This window comes from Anguilla anguilla, chromosome 4 (assembly GCF_013347855.1).
Source record: "Anguilla anguilla isolate fAngAng1 chromosome 4, fAngAng1.pri, whole genome shotgun sequence".
Lineage (NCBI taxonomy): Eukaryota > Metazoa > Chordata > Actinopteri > Anguilliformes > Anguillidae > Anguilla > Anguilla anguilla.
Window position 1 is genome coordinate 14,583,871 of NC_049204.1, and position 19,597 is coordinate 14,603,467.

Sequence of the window (19,597 nt, forward strand, 5' to 3'; positions counted from 1 at the left end):
CTTACATTTAGTCAAAAACTTTCTGAAACACCAAGGTGTTTTGTTCTTCCTGGTTTCAGCTACAAGATCTAATTTTAACAGAGACCTTCACATTAAAGAAAAAAAGTTGATGCAGAACATTGGTTAATTTATACTACTTTCATAATGCTTACAAGCATGTAAGATTGCCATTGTTGAAAAGCAAAGCCAATCTTACATGCATGTTAGCATTATTCATCAATGTAACATCACCATTTGTTTGAGCAGAAAAATTCTACAATTCTGAAGCTGGTGTCTATTTACAAATGTATTGGTGTTCATGTCCAACCAGATGGAACTTTTATTTGGCAATGGTTACAGTTTGTGTGAAGGAAGTGTCTGAATCCTAACCTCCCAAAAACATAAATAAATAAAGAAAATTTCAGTATTTTTTATGGGACTCAGAAACCAAGATCAACTTCAACAGGACAGCATATTGATTGTTTTTGTTAGCCATTTGGCATTGGTAAGCAAATGGATGCACCAGAGGAGTTTGTGTCTTTTGGCTGCTTTTTTGTATCCTGGTGATTACTAAATTAATTTGTTTGAGTAAAGTTACTGAGTTTCCAAGCTATGTACCTCAGAAATCTGTGTCTACTTCCAGTGATAATATTGGAAAAATCTAACTATTTTGGAACTTTCGAGGAGCTGTGTATGTTGGTTATGGTTTTAATGGCTTCAAGTTTGCTGAATGGTGAAAAAGGACATCAATGAGTCCTTGAAATGTTCAAAAGTTATTATCCGCCATTATTACTTTGGTGGTTTGGGTTTCCTCCCATTAATAAAACTACTTTTCATATTGCATATTATAAAAAAAAAACTTCTCTCCACAAACTGTGGTGTGGATTGTAGTGTTAGTTAAATATAATTTTGCAGTCTCAGTGAAACAGGATGGTAATCATTTGTGTAAGAAGTACATAAAATTCACCTTTGCACCCTACCTGTCCTGAGGCAGCTGGGATCTGCTTAAGGAAGTTCAGTACGCTGTCACATAACATGCCTGCATACCATGAATATGTGAATATACCCGACCGTGTTCAGATTTTAAGGAACATAACCTTAGCTCCACACAATGTCCCTCTAGACTATCTGGAAAGGGAATTAAGTTTGAAGAAGTAACTGTTGGTTTATTGGCAAATTAATTCCCCGAATTTGGATTTATGTCACATCTGAGTGTCAACCTGGTAATTCTCATAGTACCTTAAGGGTTATGAGCCTGACAAGTGAGACCATGAGGAAAATTCAGCTAACACGGGGCAGTCAGATATACTTGAGGGGGAAAATGAGCTATATGCGGGTTCACAAGGAAATTGGAACGTCCTGGAGCTCTGCCTTAATAATGCCAGAGGCTGTAGCATGGAGTAGAAGCAGGTCCAGTTTGAAAAGCCACATCCCATAAAGTGAACTGGCATAAAGCATACTGATTCAGTGTCATCAAGATCATCAGATCACAGGCTGGGAGTCATAGACCTCTTTGTCTGGCATTCCTCTGAGAATATGCTCAGTGAAGTTGTGCTAAGAAGCTTAGTAGATGATCCCTTGCATCCATGTACCATTGCATGTGCATCCACTTTAGTGCCACTTGGATTAGGTTGAAAGGTGGGAATGCATACTGTAGGACTGGAGTCTAGTATGTCCATGTGCCAGTGTCCATTTCTGGAGGTTGACCACTATGCTCCTAGTAGACAGTAGTGTTGATCAATTATAAACAAGATCAACTTGTACTCTCCCAAAAGGAGCATATGAAGTAACCACTATTGTATGTTGTGGTCGATCCACCATTTGCTCAGGAGAGGGTCTCTTCTTGAAAGTTTTTCTTGACTGAAGCTACTACTTATTTTGTGACTGTAATCTTTACTTTAAGTAAATAACCAGTGATCAAACCAACAGTAGTTGGGATCTCATCATAATTATATTTGCATAGATATCATAGAGCTCTACTTTGGAACATTTTCTCTTGTGAGGAATGTTTTATTGATTTATTGAAGAAAAGCTTGTCAAAGAAAGACACAGACACACAAACTGCAGGAATAATTTTTGTATTTCTGTGTTACAGTTTGTCAGTGATGTACTCAAGATGCACCGGGGGCTGGACTCAAAGCAAGCTATGGCATGTGACTGTTGACAAGAGACATTTAAAATATGTGTTTCCTTTTGTATCAGGTGGCGTGTCTCACCCACATCGCAGCGAACTATCTCAACGCTGGTAAGGAAGCCAGACGATGGGGTACTGCACACGAGAGTATTGTTCCATATCAGGTAGGGGTATACACCACAAATGTAACATGGGCTTGGCTTGCCAGACAGTCACAAATTGCACATCAGGCATGGGAATATGTGCTGCACACTTTGCATGGAGAACAAGAAAAGACATGAGTAACTTAAAAGGGGATTTCAAACTCTGTTTACTTCTGTTTATTGGTGGGCTCCTACATCTCTAGGCAAAATGTTGTGGAGGGAGTTCTGTTAATAAGCAATGACCTTGATTTGCATATACCCCCTCATTTCCATTTATGCATTAACTAGCAAGTTATTTTTATTGCAGCATGTTATTCAACTTAAAGGATTTATTATGATTGCTCCATGGACCCCTTTGCCACAGAGTCCCAAATGATTTCTTTGTGATGTAATCATTACTATGGGGATTAGTGGTTCTAGGCTAATGGTTGTGGCTTGCGGATTCAAATCTCTTGTGAGGAACTCTCGCAGAATAAAGTCCATTAAAACTTGTGTCATAAGTTCCTATCCAACACATTGCGACCATCTGTTTTCAGGAAGCTATGCATGGCCTTTTCAACTCAGTCACACTAATGCAGTGCAAATTGTGTGGACACAGCCATACTGCAATAAGAACAGATTTATGACAAACTGTAGTTTGAGGCATTTTAATTGCATTTTTTAAATGTGAATTCAAATGACGGGTCTGAAGACTCTGCATGTCTCTAAGGTGCTGAACTGTATTTAGTCTGAATTCTCGGGTGTTGTGAAATAAAGCTGTTAATTGTGACCAAAGCCACAAGAATCCTGTTTAATGTACAAAGTGTCAGTGATCAGGTTGCCTGTGTTAATCAGTGGGATAAATCCACCATTTCACTGCAATGTGTCGCCAGCTCATACTCCAATGTTATCAGGAATAATGTAGAAGATGCAGTAGTCCAGTTTAGAGATGCACCTCCAGTTCTGGGCTAAAAGTGTGCACTTTTCCACATTGATTTAATAGTACAAGCAATTTGACACAATCAGTTTATCATCAAGGGCTTGATTATGCCAATTACTCTAATACTGACTAAATGTTAACTATGGAAAGCAGTACAATAAAAGTCAAATGCAATAGTTTGCTATAGTTATAAACATTTTTTTTTTATTATGGAAAAAATCATTCCACAAATTAATCACAGCTAAACAGGAAACTTACTACTTGGGCATTCCTGTACCCATACTCATAACCTTTGCAAAGCATCTTGTTACAGTCATAAATGTTTTTTGCTCATAAATCTCCCACCCATTTCTATATTTGAAGTTTTATATGCAGCATATTGTGGGGATAGGGCCAGATGACTATCTTAACAGCATGTTGGGGCTACACAATATTGATAACGTGTAATCATATAGTTTATAACCTGGAAATCTTGCTTAACTCCAAAATTTAATTATGTGCCAGTGAAGTCTATGGGGGCTGCACCAACGTATTGGTTTTCAAAATATAATACATGCCATAAAATGTGTCCTGCCAAAGGAATTGTACAGTAGTTCACTGCTCAATACAAACTTGTACAATTAAATTATTGCTGATAAAGCACATGTGAAGAAACAGAGCGTTAAGTTACATGAACAAATTTAGGAAATATGGGAAACCTTCCTTTGGAATAGTGCTTGTGTAGTTTCTGTAAAAGATATGAGTGAAGGATTTTGCTGGAATCATTCTAATATCAATTTTTTCTGTTGGCAGACTGATTTCAGGAACTGCATATTACAAGTTTCAGAGAGCGTATACACTTTGATTTTTCTTTAAAAATGTATTGTTGCAAGTATATAACGTGACAAAAAATATATGTTACAAATAATAAATGTGAATTTATCTCATAGAAGGAAAAGATTATGGGAAAAAAACTGGTACAAAATTATTTCTGGGTTGTCCTCATGAAGAGGGGGATCTGTGTCCTTAGCTGAACTCTCCAGGCTTATAGGACAGATAATTTGATGCAATAAATCTTTCATGGAGCAGCCATTTTCCTCTGTAGCCTAGGGTCCTGTTGTGTCTTTACAGATACCCTGGAGCGTTTGCTTCGGCACGATGGCCCTGTTTTTCTCATGTGGGAGAAACACAAAAATGCTTAAACCACAGGCGCTCGCTGCAGAGAGAACTAAAACATAACTGCGCTGTGTGTCCTGGGAGCAACCTCATTCCTTTCATCTGCAATCGAGATGGCAAGCTCCAAAGCTCAAGTGAAAAGAACCGTCTATGGTTAGAAATGCAGAGAGGGCGTTTGCCGATTCTAACTGGTCTTGCGACGGTAGCTTGGAGCAGTTAGCCTAAAACACATGGGTAATGCTACAAGGGAGCTGATCAGCAGCATTTGACTGTTGTTTAATTGCTTGTTGGATTGCTATAATATTTTCAGTTTTAATAGACAAAGCAAAATCCTTGCATAATCAAAAAGCATTCAAACAGCAATAGAACAGTCACTACTACTAGATGCTGAACTCACTGAAGTTCACTTAATACATTGAAATCCTTAATAACTGAAGAAGAATCCCATTTCCTTTTTGTTTAGCAGTATATCCGCTTTGTCACTGTCTGCAATTGACATTGCACAGTGTCCTTGTTTTGCTGCTATGGCGCTCAGAGCCAAGCAGGGAGCACTCTAGCACTGTAGCTGAAGTGTGTGCACTCCTTTGATAAACTCTATGACCAAGTGACTACTGTAATACATGCTACAGACCACACAGAGTACTACAGGACAACTAGTGTTGATTGGATCTCTCACTAATGATAACTGGTAGCCTGTAGACGTGTGTCAGAGTGTGATTATGTTCAGGTACCCACGGAACCCGTTAGCTAATGACTCTGTGCCATAGTCAGAGAATAACATAGCCCAGGCTCAAACTAGCTACGGCTTGGCTAAAGGACTCAGCCTGCACTTTGAACAAGCACGTTTACAGAGCTGTACTGGAGACACTCTGGATGGTATTCTTTTGTGAATTACTGTATATTTATGGTGTAAATTATGTATGGTAGTCTGAAATAATGTACTGAACTAGCCATATTTCTGCTTTTTCCATATGTTTGCTAGCTTATATATATGATTGCTTGAAATTGTAAACTTTAATAACCTGTACTACATTGTAATATTCTCCGTCTTGTACTGCACGTGGTAGTTTAGAGTAGTGGAGAAGCAATTTACTAACATGAACTACTTGCTTAAAGGACATTGTCCTGAGAAATGTTTTTTTTTGTTTTTGTCAAAATCAATAGTAGTGCAGATGAGCTGCAGGACCCACATGGTTTCAGATTTTTGAGTTTGTTTTGAAAGGGCCTTGTTTTGAAATGAGCTACTGCTTTCTCTTTGCTTAGAACCAACTATAAATAAGAGCAGTAACTGCCATTGAATTGCTTTTGTTTTATAATAGCCCCACAATTCAAAAGATAATAACCAAAATGAGATGGTCCATAACTAATGATTAACTATTAATAATCCTTCCATTTTAATTAGTTTATCCAGTTTATCCTTTAAACTGTACATTCAACCTTTGTGTATGGATCACATTTTTTCTTTCTCTGAAGTTGAATTTGAAATTGATATTTCAGATTTCCAGGAGTATGCATGAACATATACTGTATCTAAGAAAGAATGTCCACATTCGGGGAACATAAAACTCACTGTACAATATCTGTCCTTACTTCCTGCTGCTTCTGTTTTCATCTTCCTGGTGGGTGACAGACTAGGCTGTAAAAGGGCTGTAATTCCTGCACGGATCACCTGGTATGGATGTAATACCCTCAAATGAAAGCTAACAGTCTGCACTTTAACCCCTCATTGTTTCTTTTCAAATCCAATGTAATGGAGTACAGAGGCAAAAAAACAAAAATGGTGTCACAGTCAAAGTACTTACGTACTGCAATGCAATTATGCATGTTTTGAAGATTAAAGATCCCGTGTTCACATTGTAACCAATTACATAAAAAGAGGTAATACATTTTTTTAAATGATACAATTAAAGACTGAAGTGAATCAATAGACTCCTAATTAGGAACCTAATTAGGTTCTTTCAGTTTTTTCTATAAACTTATTAACACTATGCAGGTTTGTCTTGTTATCATTTTCTTTGTCTTTGAATTCATCATCTACCAAATGGTTAGTTTTAGCATATATATTTGTCCACACTTTCACCACGTAGGAGCCAGTTGATTCACCTCGGTCTTTTATTTGATCAGTTAGAAGTGTTTTTTTTTATCTCTCTTTCTGTAATCGTTTGCAATTTTGTTTTGGCTGTACTTCAGCACATTGGATTTGAAAATAATGTATGAGCTTAGAGTGTAGACTGTCAGCTTTAAATTGAGGGTATTTACATCCATATCGGGTGATTCATGTGGGAATTACTGCCCTTTTTATGTATTGTCCCCCCATTTTAGGAAATACAAAGTAATTGGACAATTGGCTGCCCAGCTGTTCCTTCACCAGCTGTGTGTCATTGTAACATTAGTTCATGCACAAGACAGCGAATAAAGGATCTGGAGTTAATTCTATTGTGGAATTTGCATTTGGAGTCTGTTGCTATTGACTCTCAACTTGAGGACCAAATAGCAGCCAATGCCAGTAAAGCAGGCCATCATGAAGCTGAAAAATCTGAATAAATTATCAGAGACATAACCAAAACATTGTGTATATCAAAATCAACTGAAGGCTACTGGTGTGGATGATTGAAGAATACATTCAATTATGAAGAAAAACCACTTATCAACTGTGGATGGATGTGTCAAAAGACTACCGTAAAGAGAAGTCTACACCAGCATCTTCACAGCACAGATGCAAACTGCTAGTAAGCCCCAAAAACAAAACAGCCAGGTTGACGTTTGCAAAAAAAAAAAAAAGATTAAAAAAATCTGTAGAGTTTTGGAACAAAGTCTTGTGAACAGATGAGACTAATATTCATGTGATAGAAAGAGGAAAGTCTGTCAAAAGAAAGGAAATGCTCTTCGTTGCGTTATGGCTTTGGCATGCATGGTTGCCACAGAAACTGGCTCACTTGCCTTCATTGATGATGTGACTGTTGACGGCAGCAAGATGAATTATGAAGTGTACAGAATCGTCTGTTCAGATCCAACAAAATTCCTCAAAACTCAATGGATGGAGTTTCACCTTGCTGCAGGGCAATGACCCTAAACATACTGCTGAAGTAACCAATGAGTTTTTCAGGGCATAAAAGTGGAATCACCCCACCTAAATCCAGCTGAACATGCATTTTACTTGCTGAAGACAAGACTGAAGGCAAGATCCCCCAAAACAAACAGGAACTGAAGATAGCTGCAGTACAGGCCTAGAAGAGCAACACCAAAGATACACAGCATCTGGCGATACCCAGCAAAATTACGACAGTCATCGAATGCAAAGCATTTGCAACCAAGTACTAAAAATGACATCTGTCCATTTACTGTTGCTCCACTAAAATGGGGGGACTATGTATAATAAGGACTGTAATTCCTACATGTAATACTGGATATGCATGCAACTACCTTCAAATCAAATTGACAGTCTACACTTTAACCTCATATTCACTGTTTCATTTTACATTCAATGTTCTCGAGTACAGAAGCAAAGCAACAAAAAATGTGTCACAGTCCAAAAACACACTGCACTGTGTATCAGACAACGTGACTTAAAAGGGGGAAAAGAAAGTGGTCCCCCATGGCCAGGTTTGAGAACCACTGATGTACACAGCCTGTAAATAGGATTCTGGGGCGGTTATTTATATTAAGCTGATCGGAAGGACCTTAGACGCCTTTTAACTTGGTGAATTTAATAACATTTTATTTCCTTTCACAAGTGCAAATTATTCATATTTTATTGTGTCACATGTACACATTATTTCCAGTGTAGTGATTGTGAATTCACTGTGGTGTAGTGCTCTTTTTTTATTAACCAACAGATTTTTTTTTTTTTTTTACCTCACAGCGAATTGGCTGTTGCTATGAATAGGAATGAACTCAATATGCAGTTCATCCAGTGTCCTTAATTGACATTTCCTCATAAATATGCATAAATTGAAAGAGCTGAAACACCTCTCCTGTGGTCATGTAGTTTTATAATCTGAGGTCACTCGGATTGAATCACTGTTTCAGTGATTGAATCATTTCTGTTACTATTCTGAATTGGCAAGATATAATTTGATGTCCTATGTGTCATATTAAAATGTGTGTTTGGCTGTGTGTGTTGACAAAGTACTTCTGTGCTGCTTGACAAAGAATTTTCAGCAAAGAAGTTTTAAGGCCCAGAAAATTTATCCAAAAAAAAAATCTCACCCCTTCAAAGAATGTTTTAGTTTTCCCTTGAAGGCCTGTCAAGAAGCGCAGGTTTATTGTTAGAACGAATTTCCCGTTTCTGGAATGGATAAAAAAACAAATGATTCAAATTTGAACACTAACATTTTGTCCTTGACAACAGTTCTGAAAGCCTCGTCATCAGATCTTTCATTTTGTTTGGCTTGGTTTCACTTGTTGTGGGGTATTGCACATCTCTTGGTTCATTCAGTTTGTGGTGCTTTCACCCCCCTGTTGGCACTGTTTCTCAGTGGGCTGTATGGTTTATTTTCCTGCACTGGCCCAAAAGGAAAAACACCTCTGTTTGCTGGGAAAGCCCTTGCACGTCTGTGATAGTGTAATTAGCCACCATTAAGGGGCAGTGTGCTCTGAAGGAACTTGGATAGCTAAGGGCGGGCACATTGTGCCACCCAGGTGCAAAAGTGAGGGATACCACTAGTCTTTCCTGTGTGTGACCATAGTAAGGTAAGATTAACACAGATCTAGTGTTAAAGGAGAAAATGATCAAATATATTTAATGCTGTATTGTTGTGTATGTATTCTCATATCTGAGTTATATGAGTTGGTTTGGCTGCATTGAGCCACCTTGTGTATAGTTTTCACTTGCTACAGGCCCTTGTCATGTGCTTGTTTGGAATTGTTTCAAATTGTTGTTTTGCTGAAATTCTTTTGCTTTACGTCACACTACCAGAAGTTTTTGAAGTCGACTATCCTTTTCTGTTGCATGCATGACAGCAGGTAAAAGGACAGGGCAGGATTCCAAATGTAAATGTAAATGTTTCATCCTCCATCTATGTAACTTAAGCACAGTTCATTCTCATATGGGGAAATGTCTGTCAATACAACAGCTGCATAAAAAAATAGTTTATTTATGGGAAGTTAATTAAAAATAAATTCTAGGTTACTGATTGCTTAAAATAAATTCCAATAAATGGCATCACAATACACTTTTGATTAAGTAGAGTTTTGGGTTGTAAAGTGAGCAGGAAGGCTGACCAGGACTGAGGTAGAGCTGCACGTAACTGAAAATCTGATGTGTAATTGAGTGTGGGTTAGTGTAAACACACCTTTACTCCACAACATTCTCATTAACCTTGTCAGTTATCTTAGAACCTGGTACTTATTTGGGGATTTAAAGACTGATTAGAACATAACTGAATAAAGTTTTTTCTTGAAATGATTTGGGGCCTGAGTCATTACTACCATATTGCTACAGATAAATCGTGCACTGGATTTTTTTTGTTTGGAATGTTTTGATTGGATCTTTGATCAAAATCATAAGTGGGTCTGTCAAAAGCAGTATATTTAAGATTTATGTCAATGTGGAACGACCCCTTTTGCTTCATTTTCTGTATTCATTTAAATTACAATTTGGAATCTGTTTTGAGTTGGCAACTGAATTGGCGGAACTTGTCATTTTCAGCAATCGTGACCACGTCTGTATTGTGGTTTTATTTAAGTATCTTTCTGAACCACATTGCAAAAATGTACATTTTTCAAAAATAATACAGTAATGTGAAAAAGATGCATAATTTCATCAGCATGTTTCCTTTTTGAAGTACTTTATACACTACTTTAAGGTCGCAAGCTGTTTCATTTTAGGCTTTTATCATTTTTATGGATTGTTCGATTGTGAGTTCCTATCAAATTAAACTGCATTACATTTGCAGAATGAACAAGAAGACAACAAAGGTGACAACAAAAAACATTGTAGGTCGTTTCGAATTAAGTATGTTAGGTTCTGGAGCATCAGGGGATATATTTTTAGTTTTAGTAATGAAGTATCATTACTAATGCTCTTTGGGCTACAAATAACTTGTATGAATGGTACCTTATAAATGAAGATTACTATTATTATTATAATTGTTTCAATTCAAAGTATTGAGTGCAAACAGATTAATACAGTGTTTTCATCATTTATTTAGGACATTTTCATCAAAGGCAACTCACCGGGCTGATGTTTAACCCATGTTTCTGGACCCTTTCATAGAGTTGACTGAGGATAAATTAAAGGCTGTGCAGCATTAAAACCCACAGCTCTTCTGTCCATAATATCCTGTAATTATCCCAGCTTCACTGCTGCCCACACAAGACACTCCCCCACTGCCCCGTGTGCGTCTCTGTTAAGTCCTGCTGTACGGTCTGGTGTGTTGAGTGAAGGATCTGGTATTTTATGAATAGGTGATCCGGAACACTGGCAGGAAGTTGAAGGGGCTAATAGAATACCCAGAAGTGAGCAGTTTGTCGCATTTGGCGCTCATCACATGGGGACCATCTGGACATTTGACGGGAAGCGTTCTCGGTGCTAACCTCCTTAAGTTTGCTTTGACTGCCAAAACTATATATCCCACTGTTTGAGTATGTTGCTGATTCATGGCTGCAGTTGTATATTTTAGCAGGGTTATGGCTTCCTAGTTTTTCTAGCGGACGTTTTGTGTTTTTTTTATTTGGCTGGGACAGTGGTTTAGGGCCATGTTTGCCTCAAAGGAATGCTTCAGATTTGTCCCTGTGTGCCTTTTTTCACTTATTCAATTTAATTCCCAGGCTGAACCATTTGAATTGACCACAGTGATTAACAGCAGAGTATATGCATGTCTTTGATGTGTACTACACTGGAAGTGAGTGGTAAAAAGCCCATGTGCCATACCTTTTGTTTGTAATCATATTCATAACAGGTCATTGTGTTGGGTAGAAATACTTTACACGCGAGGCATGCTTACTGTAGGCAGCTTTAAGTGGTCAGATATATAGTTAGTGTAATTGCCCACTTAAACCTGCATTATTTGGTAATATTGAGACCACTGGATAGAAGACCACTAGAACACCAGGACAGTCAAATAAATATTGCAGGTGTTCTTTAATGTTCCCTCTTCCTTGTATTGGCAAGGTAAAACCCTGATAGCTGACAGTTTTGAGCAGGAGAATCCACATCAGCTGTATAATGACTATGCTGTCAGTAATGCAAGTTCAGTTGTAATCGTACAGAATACTACTCACAGTGAATAGACACATTCTATGGAACCCACATCTAAACTGTGATACCGCAAGACCTGAACCAATGCTTAAGCGAACCTCAGAAATTAATCTGCAAAAGAGTATTCATCTAGTGGACAACATACTTATTTTGGGTGATGTTCAAGCTGGGAAAAGATAGTCCAAAAACAGAACAAGGCACTAGAGGTCAGTCTTGCTATCCAGTAGTGTGCTAGTGTAGCAATTGCTGTTTTAGACTTGCAAGTAGGTCTAGGACTTTACTAGAAAGAAGGCAAACCTGGACACATGTTCACACACAGATGCACAAATATATTGCCTACGACGTTTATACCACAATGTATATTGGAGTCATACCATGATTTATTCTTTCTTCTGCTTGTGAGATTGAAATGGAGGATGAAGTCATACCTTTAAACCAGTTACTTCCAGTTTTAGGGTTTATTCTTTTGAATTAACATGCATTAAGTCAGCTTATTCCCTCATAAATTCAATTCAGTTTTCAATTCAATTTTTTTTTCATTGTGCTTTTTACAAAGGCACTGTCACAAAGACAATTTCTGTGGAAATGCTAAATAGCTAGTTAAAATCCCCCCCCCCCCCCCCCCCCCCCCCCCAAAAAAAAAGAAGCTAGTTAAGATTCAGTTTTATGGCTGTATCAAATGTATGTAGGAACGTATTAATTAATGAAATATATTATATTTCAGAATATAGTATGCAGAAGAAAAAGTACTGAAAGTTGTATCTTTACATGATGAGCTAGTAATCTTACTACTGTATTTATGCCATAAATGCAAAACAGAAGTTGGCAGAACAGCCTGGAGCTGTATCTAAAGGCCCTGAATCATCAAACCAAAGGCCAAGGGGTGATTCGTGCTTACTCGCTATTTTGTACAGCACAAGATGAACCAGGACGCACAGGCCCAAAGGTCCATTCCTCAGTTTCCACAGGGAGAACAAAATAAACTCTCTGAACTAAAATAAAAAAGGAAATAAGCACGTTCAGGGAACATGTCTGTGCTCCACACCGCGCAATCTGTGTAAATTTCACTGATGGGTCTGGCATAATAGGGAATATGGTCATGGCTGCCTGTGCTTTTCAAATGTGTCTGGGGTCAATTTAATGCTATCACTGTAAAGACAATTTCCTTTGTGAAATGATAGTGAGCTCATATTTGATCATCTTGATTTTTGTAATTCACATTTACTTCCCTATTTTTGTACAATAAAAAACGCCAGATGTGGTACTTCCTTTTTTGCTACATTGTGTGCTTCATGCCAAAGCTCAAATGATCCTCAGGTTTCACCCTGATATCTGATTGGCTCTGTTTGTTAAGGGTCCTTGTTGACTTCAGACTTTGCATGCTGAATTAGAATCAGAGGGCTGTAGATTATATCCATCCGCAATAGACTGGCAAGGCAAACTACATGGCTAATATGAAAAATGGATATTATTTTTGAACCTTAATTAATAAGTATTAAACAGTGCATGGAGCTGTCAAACCATGTGAATGCACTGAGGAGCATTTGTTATCAATCAGACCTTCCTGGTGTTTAAGTGAACGAATGCAGATGCTTTCTAGGATTTTCAAGTAACTCAGTTTGCTTTGTATTTTCCATGCGGTTACACTGGAAATATTCCCTGTTGCGATTTATTGATACAGCTGGTGTGTGAATGTGGACAGGATGGTCGGGGAACTATGAAAATGTGGCAGTGTACCCTAGATGCATAACCCCTAAACCCCGGGGGGGGGGGGGGGGGGGGGGAGTTTGCTGAGCTCCTCGAATGAGTGGTTTCAGTTACAGTGCCAACAGTCTCTCATGTACAGTACATTCCCCTTGTGCTTTCTTGCTCCCAAGGAAGAAGACAAAAAGCGGCCGTTTGGGGTTATGGGCTGCATGTTGTGTGCCGTGTAAGCAGCCCCAGTCCACACATGAGAAGGATTGCAAGTTTGGGGTGTCTGGTCAGGTGATCGAGGGAAGAGCGCTTGCCCCTGTTGCCCGCGGCGAGGGAAGTGGGAGCCTGCGGGTTTGGCAGGGGACTGCAAACCGCAGCACGCACCCCTGAGAGAGTTCACGGGGCGACTGGAGTTTAGAGCTCCTCTTGCATGCCGGTCACCTCTTACTGTCACCACATGGCTTTCCATTCCTTTCAACAGCTTAGGCAAATTTAGAAGTTTAAGAACACTGAAATGATAAAACTTACATGCTGAGAATTACAAGCTTTTTTTGCTTAGGAAAGTGAGCCTGATTCGCACATCATCTATATGTAAATATGGATTCAAAAGATAGCTGGAATATGATTAGAGTGAGTAACACTGTGATTATTCTGAGCTCTCTCTCTCTCCCAGCTCATTTGAGGACATGACCTCAAAAGACACACACCATTTCACAAAGCAATGGCTGATCATCGTGGAGCTTGTATGTTGACCATATCACATTTTGGGAAAGAGAAGGAAAATATTTGTATTATTCATCCAATATATGTCCTTACAGCTGTAAAAATATTGCAGCATGCTGCTTGGATCCCATTAATTACTGCTTGCAGTTATATTTCTTTATTATTTTTGTTTTTGTTGTTGAACTTGTGAATATATTTGTGGACATAATATCAGCAGTGTAATTCAGCCTACATTTTGAAAAAAGAATGATCTAAATGTTTTCTTGTAATTACCGATACATTTGTCGACACACTTTAAAGATAATGTAACATCGTCACATTTTCAACCAGGAAAGTAGGCTTGGAGGTAATGATAATGTGCTATAATGATTATTTTTATTGCCTATACTTTTACAGTCTCAGGTTAAACTGGTTGGGAGGTGTCACTAACTCAGAATACACATACCGCTGCTTTAATGATCCAATCCCACAAACACTGAACGTAACTGTCTGTTATCAGAAAACAACACACTCTGTGAGTTCAGCTCCTCCACGATCAGAATGGTTTTCCCCAGGGGGCCTATGTGGGCTGGCGCAGCTGAAGTTTGGCATGATGTCCCCCGAGTATGGGACCGTGGTCTTGATGAATGGCCACGCAGTGCCCACTGGGGGTCATGCAGACCTCATACATGACCTCACCTACTGTAACATGGCGCCAGCCATTGGCAGTCTAGCTTGGGGGACTGCCCCTTCTTCCTTTTAGGCCCATAGACCCGTAAATATTCCCCATCTTGTGGTGTAAACATCATATGCCCACTTCTGCTGGACTCCAGCCCCAGCTGCCTGGCGGAGAGCAAATGAGGGTGCTTTGTTGGGGTGGTCTTGAAAGATGTGGGCGTACACCAGCCTCGGGGGTGCATCAGGAGTGCCGGAGGGTTGACCTAAGAGCACAGATGGTGATGTTCACAGTTCTCACAGTTTGTAGCTGAAGTCTGACCCCACTGCACTGCAGCTCCCACACTGTGGGACTGCGAGCTGCCACTTCCTCAGCCATGCAATCACCTCCTTTAAGTCCAGGTCTTCCTGTTGGGCGGCTGCCTATGTCATATGCCTGTCAGGTAGCACAGCCCGGCCGCATGCCCCCTCTACTTTGTCTTTCAACTTTGCTGATCTTGGAAGAAGGGTATACTGGGAGCATCCTGAGGGAGGACTGGTGAGCCAGTGCGTCTGCATTTTTGTGGTTCTCCCCTTAATGCTGAACTGGAATTCCGTAGGTTGTTCAATCCAGTGGGCCACTGGTGGTAGGTCCACAGCCAGTGCAGCAATGAATGGTCTGTGTGGATGGTGAAGTGAAGGCCACACAAATGATACCGGCAGTGACAGGCAGCCGCCAACACTGCTAAGCGCTCTTGTTCGGTTACGTAGTAGTTGCGTTCTGGCTTAATACCCTCTTTCTTAATACCCTGTCTCCTGGGACAGGACAGCGCCAAGTCCAACATTGCTGGCTTCTGCATTGTCAATGTCGATTCTGGATTGGGGACCAGCAACACTGGTGCTTTGCATCAGGTGCTTTTGAGACCATTGAAGGCCTGTTGTTGCTCATCCCCTCACTAGAATGTCTGTTCCTTTTTGGTCAGCTTATGGAGTGGGGATGCCACTGTGGCGAATCCTGACACCAACTTTCTATAGTAAGAGGCTAACTCGAGAAAAACTCTCAGCACCGGTGGTGAAAGCGGTTTTTGGTTTAGCCTCTGCTGTTAGGCCCACCTGCCAATACTCACTATGCAGTTTGAGAGAGGAGAACCACAGGGAACCAGTAATCTGATCCAGTGATACGTTGGTCCTGGGGAACGGGTATGAATCTTTAACCGTGATGTCATTATATTGCTGGAGGTCCATGCAAAATCGCCAGCTGTCCACTTCTGAAACTAATGTGGTGAGCGATGACCTGGCGAGGCTCAAACTTGGGTATATTTTCAAAATGACAAAATCAGTAATGAATATACGCTACACTTTACAATGAAATTCTGCAGTCATATGGTGCTGAAATCCAAAATTGGAGGACCAGTTTTGCTAAGCATGACAGAATAGTATGAACATTCAATTTGCTTTATTTCTATCGCAGCAAACATGAGAAAGAATATGCTTTTAACTAAATAAGGTGGATATTTTTTCTTTGTTTTTCAGCCAAATATATTTTTTCTGTTATTGTTAGTCCATGTTCCCTTTTAACTTGCTGCTAGTCTTTGCGGGATAGATGTGAGCGATGATGTAGACCGGACTCTCTCTGTCCTAAGCTGACAGTTGTGGATTCTATTCTGGGCTTGTGCATTAACAAGGAACCCAGCTCCTCTGGTTCACTCTGAGACAGATTTATACATCTGGATCACTCCAAGTTAGTATTAACTGAAGCAATGCAGCAGAGCCTCCATGTGGTCAAAGAGTCCCCAAACCCACTGCACCCACTGGTCTCTGACCTGTGCTCTGGCTGTGTGTGAAACTGACTGTTTGACTTCTCTTCTCCGCTGATGTAACCAATATGGCCCTGTTTTCTCACATCCATGTTTTGTTTTGGCCCTTGCCTTGGTCACGTAGTTTTTCTTCATGAACTATAGTTGATTTTAGAATGCTATACAGACTAAGACGAGTGCTGGAGAGCTCTTCTCGTTAAGTTTTAAGTAAGTTTTCAGTGTTTGATGTACTGTACTTTGCCGTACATGCCATTATAAAAGATTTCAGCATTTCGGTTAGATTTTTTTCTAACATTTTATTACAAAACTGATTACTTAAGCTATGCAAACATGAGGGCAGCAGAAAGTTGAAAGTACAACACTGTACGTCAGAATTAGTCTTATTCATTTTTAAGAACTGCGCTTAGTCATCTTTGCTCAGGCATTTGCCATCTGAGCTTTCAGTAGAGAGAAGGCATTCGAATGATGTTCAGGAATCAGGTGTGTGGAATTATGCGGTCGGACCAATGAGAGGGTTTACAACTGCACAAATAAAGATATCGCCAACCATCTCACAGCTGTCATGTGAGTTTCATAGGAGTTTGTGACTAATTAGAGTTGTGAAGCAGACAAATCTGTGTGTCATTACCCTAGTGGAAGTGACCACAGTTACCCCTGCATGTGTTATGTGTAGTGTGAGAAGTTTAATCAGAACTCCCCGGGGTCAGCTGGGGGCTGTGTGGAATGTTTAATGAATTAATACTAGGAAACAAACTTTGGCAAATTAGATTTGATTTGACATGATGGATTTGACTGATATGTTTGAGCCCAATTATTTTTCATCTTCTTTGGCAAGGATTGAAAAGTGTTGAAAAAATAGTCTTAGTTTTCGTAAAATTCCTGAAAAGAAGAAAATAGGGTAACTGATTACTATTCCGGCTTAAACTGAGGATATCTGCTGTATTGTCTTTAATGATTTGACAACTGTAACATTGAACACCATTGCCTTTATTTTTTTGCAGTACTTTAAAGTCAACTGTAATTTCATCTTTGTCGGGTCTTATAAAGTTTACATTGATTGATGTAGATTTTTTGATTTTTGATTTTTTTCCCCCGTATCTGGAATACCTTATCGTACATTAGTGCTTACTGCTGGATCCTCGCCTATCAATTTGTAAGAGCACAGTCAAGCATACAAACCACATAAAGAAGTGGTAATTCTTATCGCACTATAGCTAAGAAGTCTAGCTTGCACAGAGTTCAGTTAGGAGAGGACGCTTCATGTGAAGCTCAACAGGTGGACTTGCCGGTGCTCGGGCGACCAACAGGGGCTGCTAGAGAACAATGAGACACGAATCCCTGCCAAGTGAACCCGCGCTAACACTGGGCGATGCTACTGCCCGTGACATGTTGCTCTTCAGGGCTACTCTAGTCATGCCACAGATGGCACTGCCAAGTTCAGGATTCTTGCCACGTTCAGGATGAGCCACCCAACGACCTCATTATTATGATTCTGATTAAAGATTCATTTGTAATGTCTTGCATTGTTTTTGAGATGAAAAATTTCTGTTGTGTGCGTGTAATTGTGGATTAGCTTGAACATTGTGGGGGTAGAAAAAAATAATACTGAGCACAGTGTGTGCTGCTTATTGCACAAACAGCTGTGAAGACTGTCAGCACTATATTAACGACTGATTCTCTTAAGTATTGAAGCAAATCAAATAGCCATGCAAACTTGTCCACATGGTGAGCAAGTGCAGTTCACAAATACAATAATATGTCTTGTTTTTAGTTGATGTTTTGGCTACTCTATCCTGTATACTTTGGCTATTCTTGCAACAACTTACTAAATTCATCCACTTGCATTTTGAATTAATGCTTTTTTAATTAATGTAAGATGGTAGTCTACTTAAATTATAACAGAAAGGAAATTACTGTGAGCAGATTAATGTTATGTCATCTTTATCATTAAGCAATTGTAGTATTTATTACTGGGCCTCTAATGATGAAAGTTTTCTGTCTCTGTCATTCTAAAGGAGGATACCCTTTTACAGAATATCCCCATTACTGCCAGTTTTAAAGTCATTAAAAATCCATGCCAAGGTTTAATATGTGATCGTTTTTGTGAATCGGACACGCCGGGCATGAGACCTATTTGCATAAGTCATTTTAGGTCTATTTATGTAGATAACAGAATTTAAATATGCGTCACCCAGACAGTGCGCTATTTCTCTGGAATTAAACATCTGAGTGCTTTCCACTGACTGCGGGTGAATTGTGAATAGTATGTCATTTTTTTCTGGTACTTGGGATCACTTAATGGCCAAAAAAGCATTTCAGTCCTTTTGTGGATTCCCTCTTGAGTTTTTAAAAAATCCTTTATATGAATGAACACACTCTTTCCAACAAATGTCATATTTGTCTAGCCTTTAAAAGTCTTGGAAGACCAACGAAACATTATTCTTGCTTTTTATTTTTGAATACACATTGGCAAATCTCCATAGCGATTTAATTGAATTTCCTGCATCACTTACTTTGCAGTATATACAGTACCCTGAAATGCAAGGGCTATGTATTAAAAGTGCACTAGTTGCACATATGGTGAAACCCTAATGTATAAAAATGCCTTTTAATAAAAGCTGAGAATTTTAACTACTTTATCCACATGTGATTTGTTTGATAACAAATCATAGAGGATGGTTGCACTGATTGGGTGAAGTATGAAAGGGTGGAGGTGTGGAATTGATTTAGACAAGGACTGAAAGCTGTCAAGTTTCCTTATTAAAGTTTCATTATAAGTTAGAAGCAGAGCTAAGCACTATGATATTATCAAAAGATTCCGGTGGCACCAAGCAAAAAATGGTAGTGTTCTTCTGCTTCCAACAAAAGAGGGAATAGTTATAGTTGTTAAATCCAGCCAGTAATAATCTCAACCTTCAGGCAAAGTATTTTCCTTTTAACAAAAGCAAATTGCACTGCAGAGGTTTCCACTTGAAACTGGAGCTTCTTCTAATAAATGTAAATTCCAACTGACAGGGCTTAACAACTATTATCTATATAGACATTAAGACTTTCAAACTTAAAATCAATACGTAAACCATGATTCTTGTGGCCTCTTGTGACAACATTCCTATAGTTTGCTGGCTCTCTCTCAAAGACAATAATCTAACTAGATATCCAACAGAGGGCACCATAATGTTTGGGACAAATGGTTTCACA

At 39.2% G+C, this 19,597-nt stretch overlaps 1 protein-coding gene across 2 annotated transcripts in view; it reads left to right on the forward strand.

Annotated features, from left to right (window-relative positions):
- sugct (succinyl-CoA:glutarate-CoA transferase) overlaps nucleotides 1–19,597 on the forward strand; it is a 98,051-nt gene that overhangs the window by 14,885 nt on the left and 63,569 nt on the right. For both annotated transcript variants that reach the window (XM_035412312.1, XM_035412311.1), the window contains exon 9: nucleotides 2,182–2,277. In XM_035412312.1, the coding sequence (XP_035268203.1) occupies nucleotides 2,182–2,277 (96 nt within the window). The remainder of the gene's footprint in view (nucleotides 1–2,181; nucleotides 2,278–19,597) is intronic.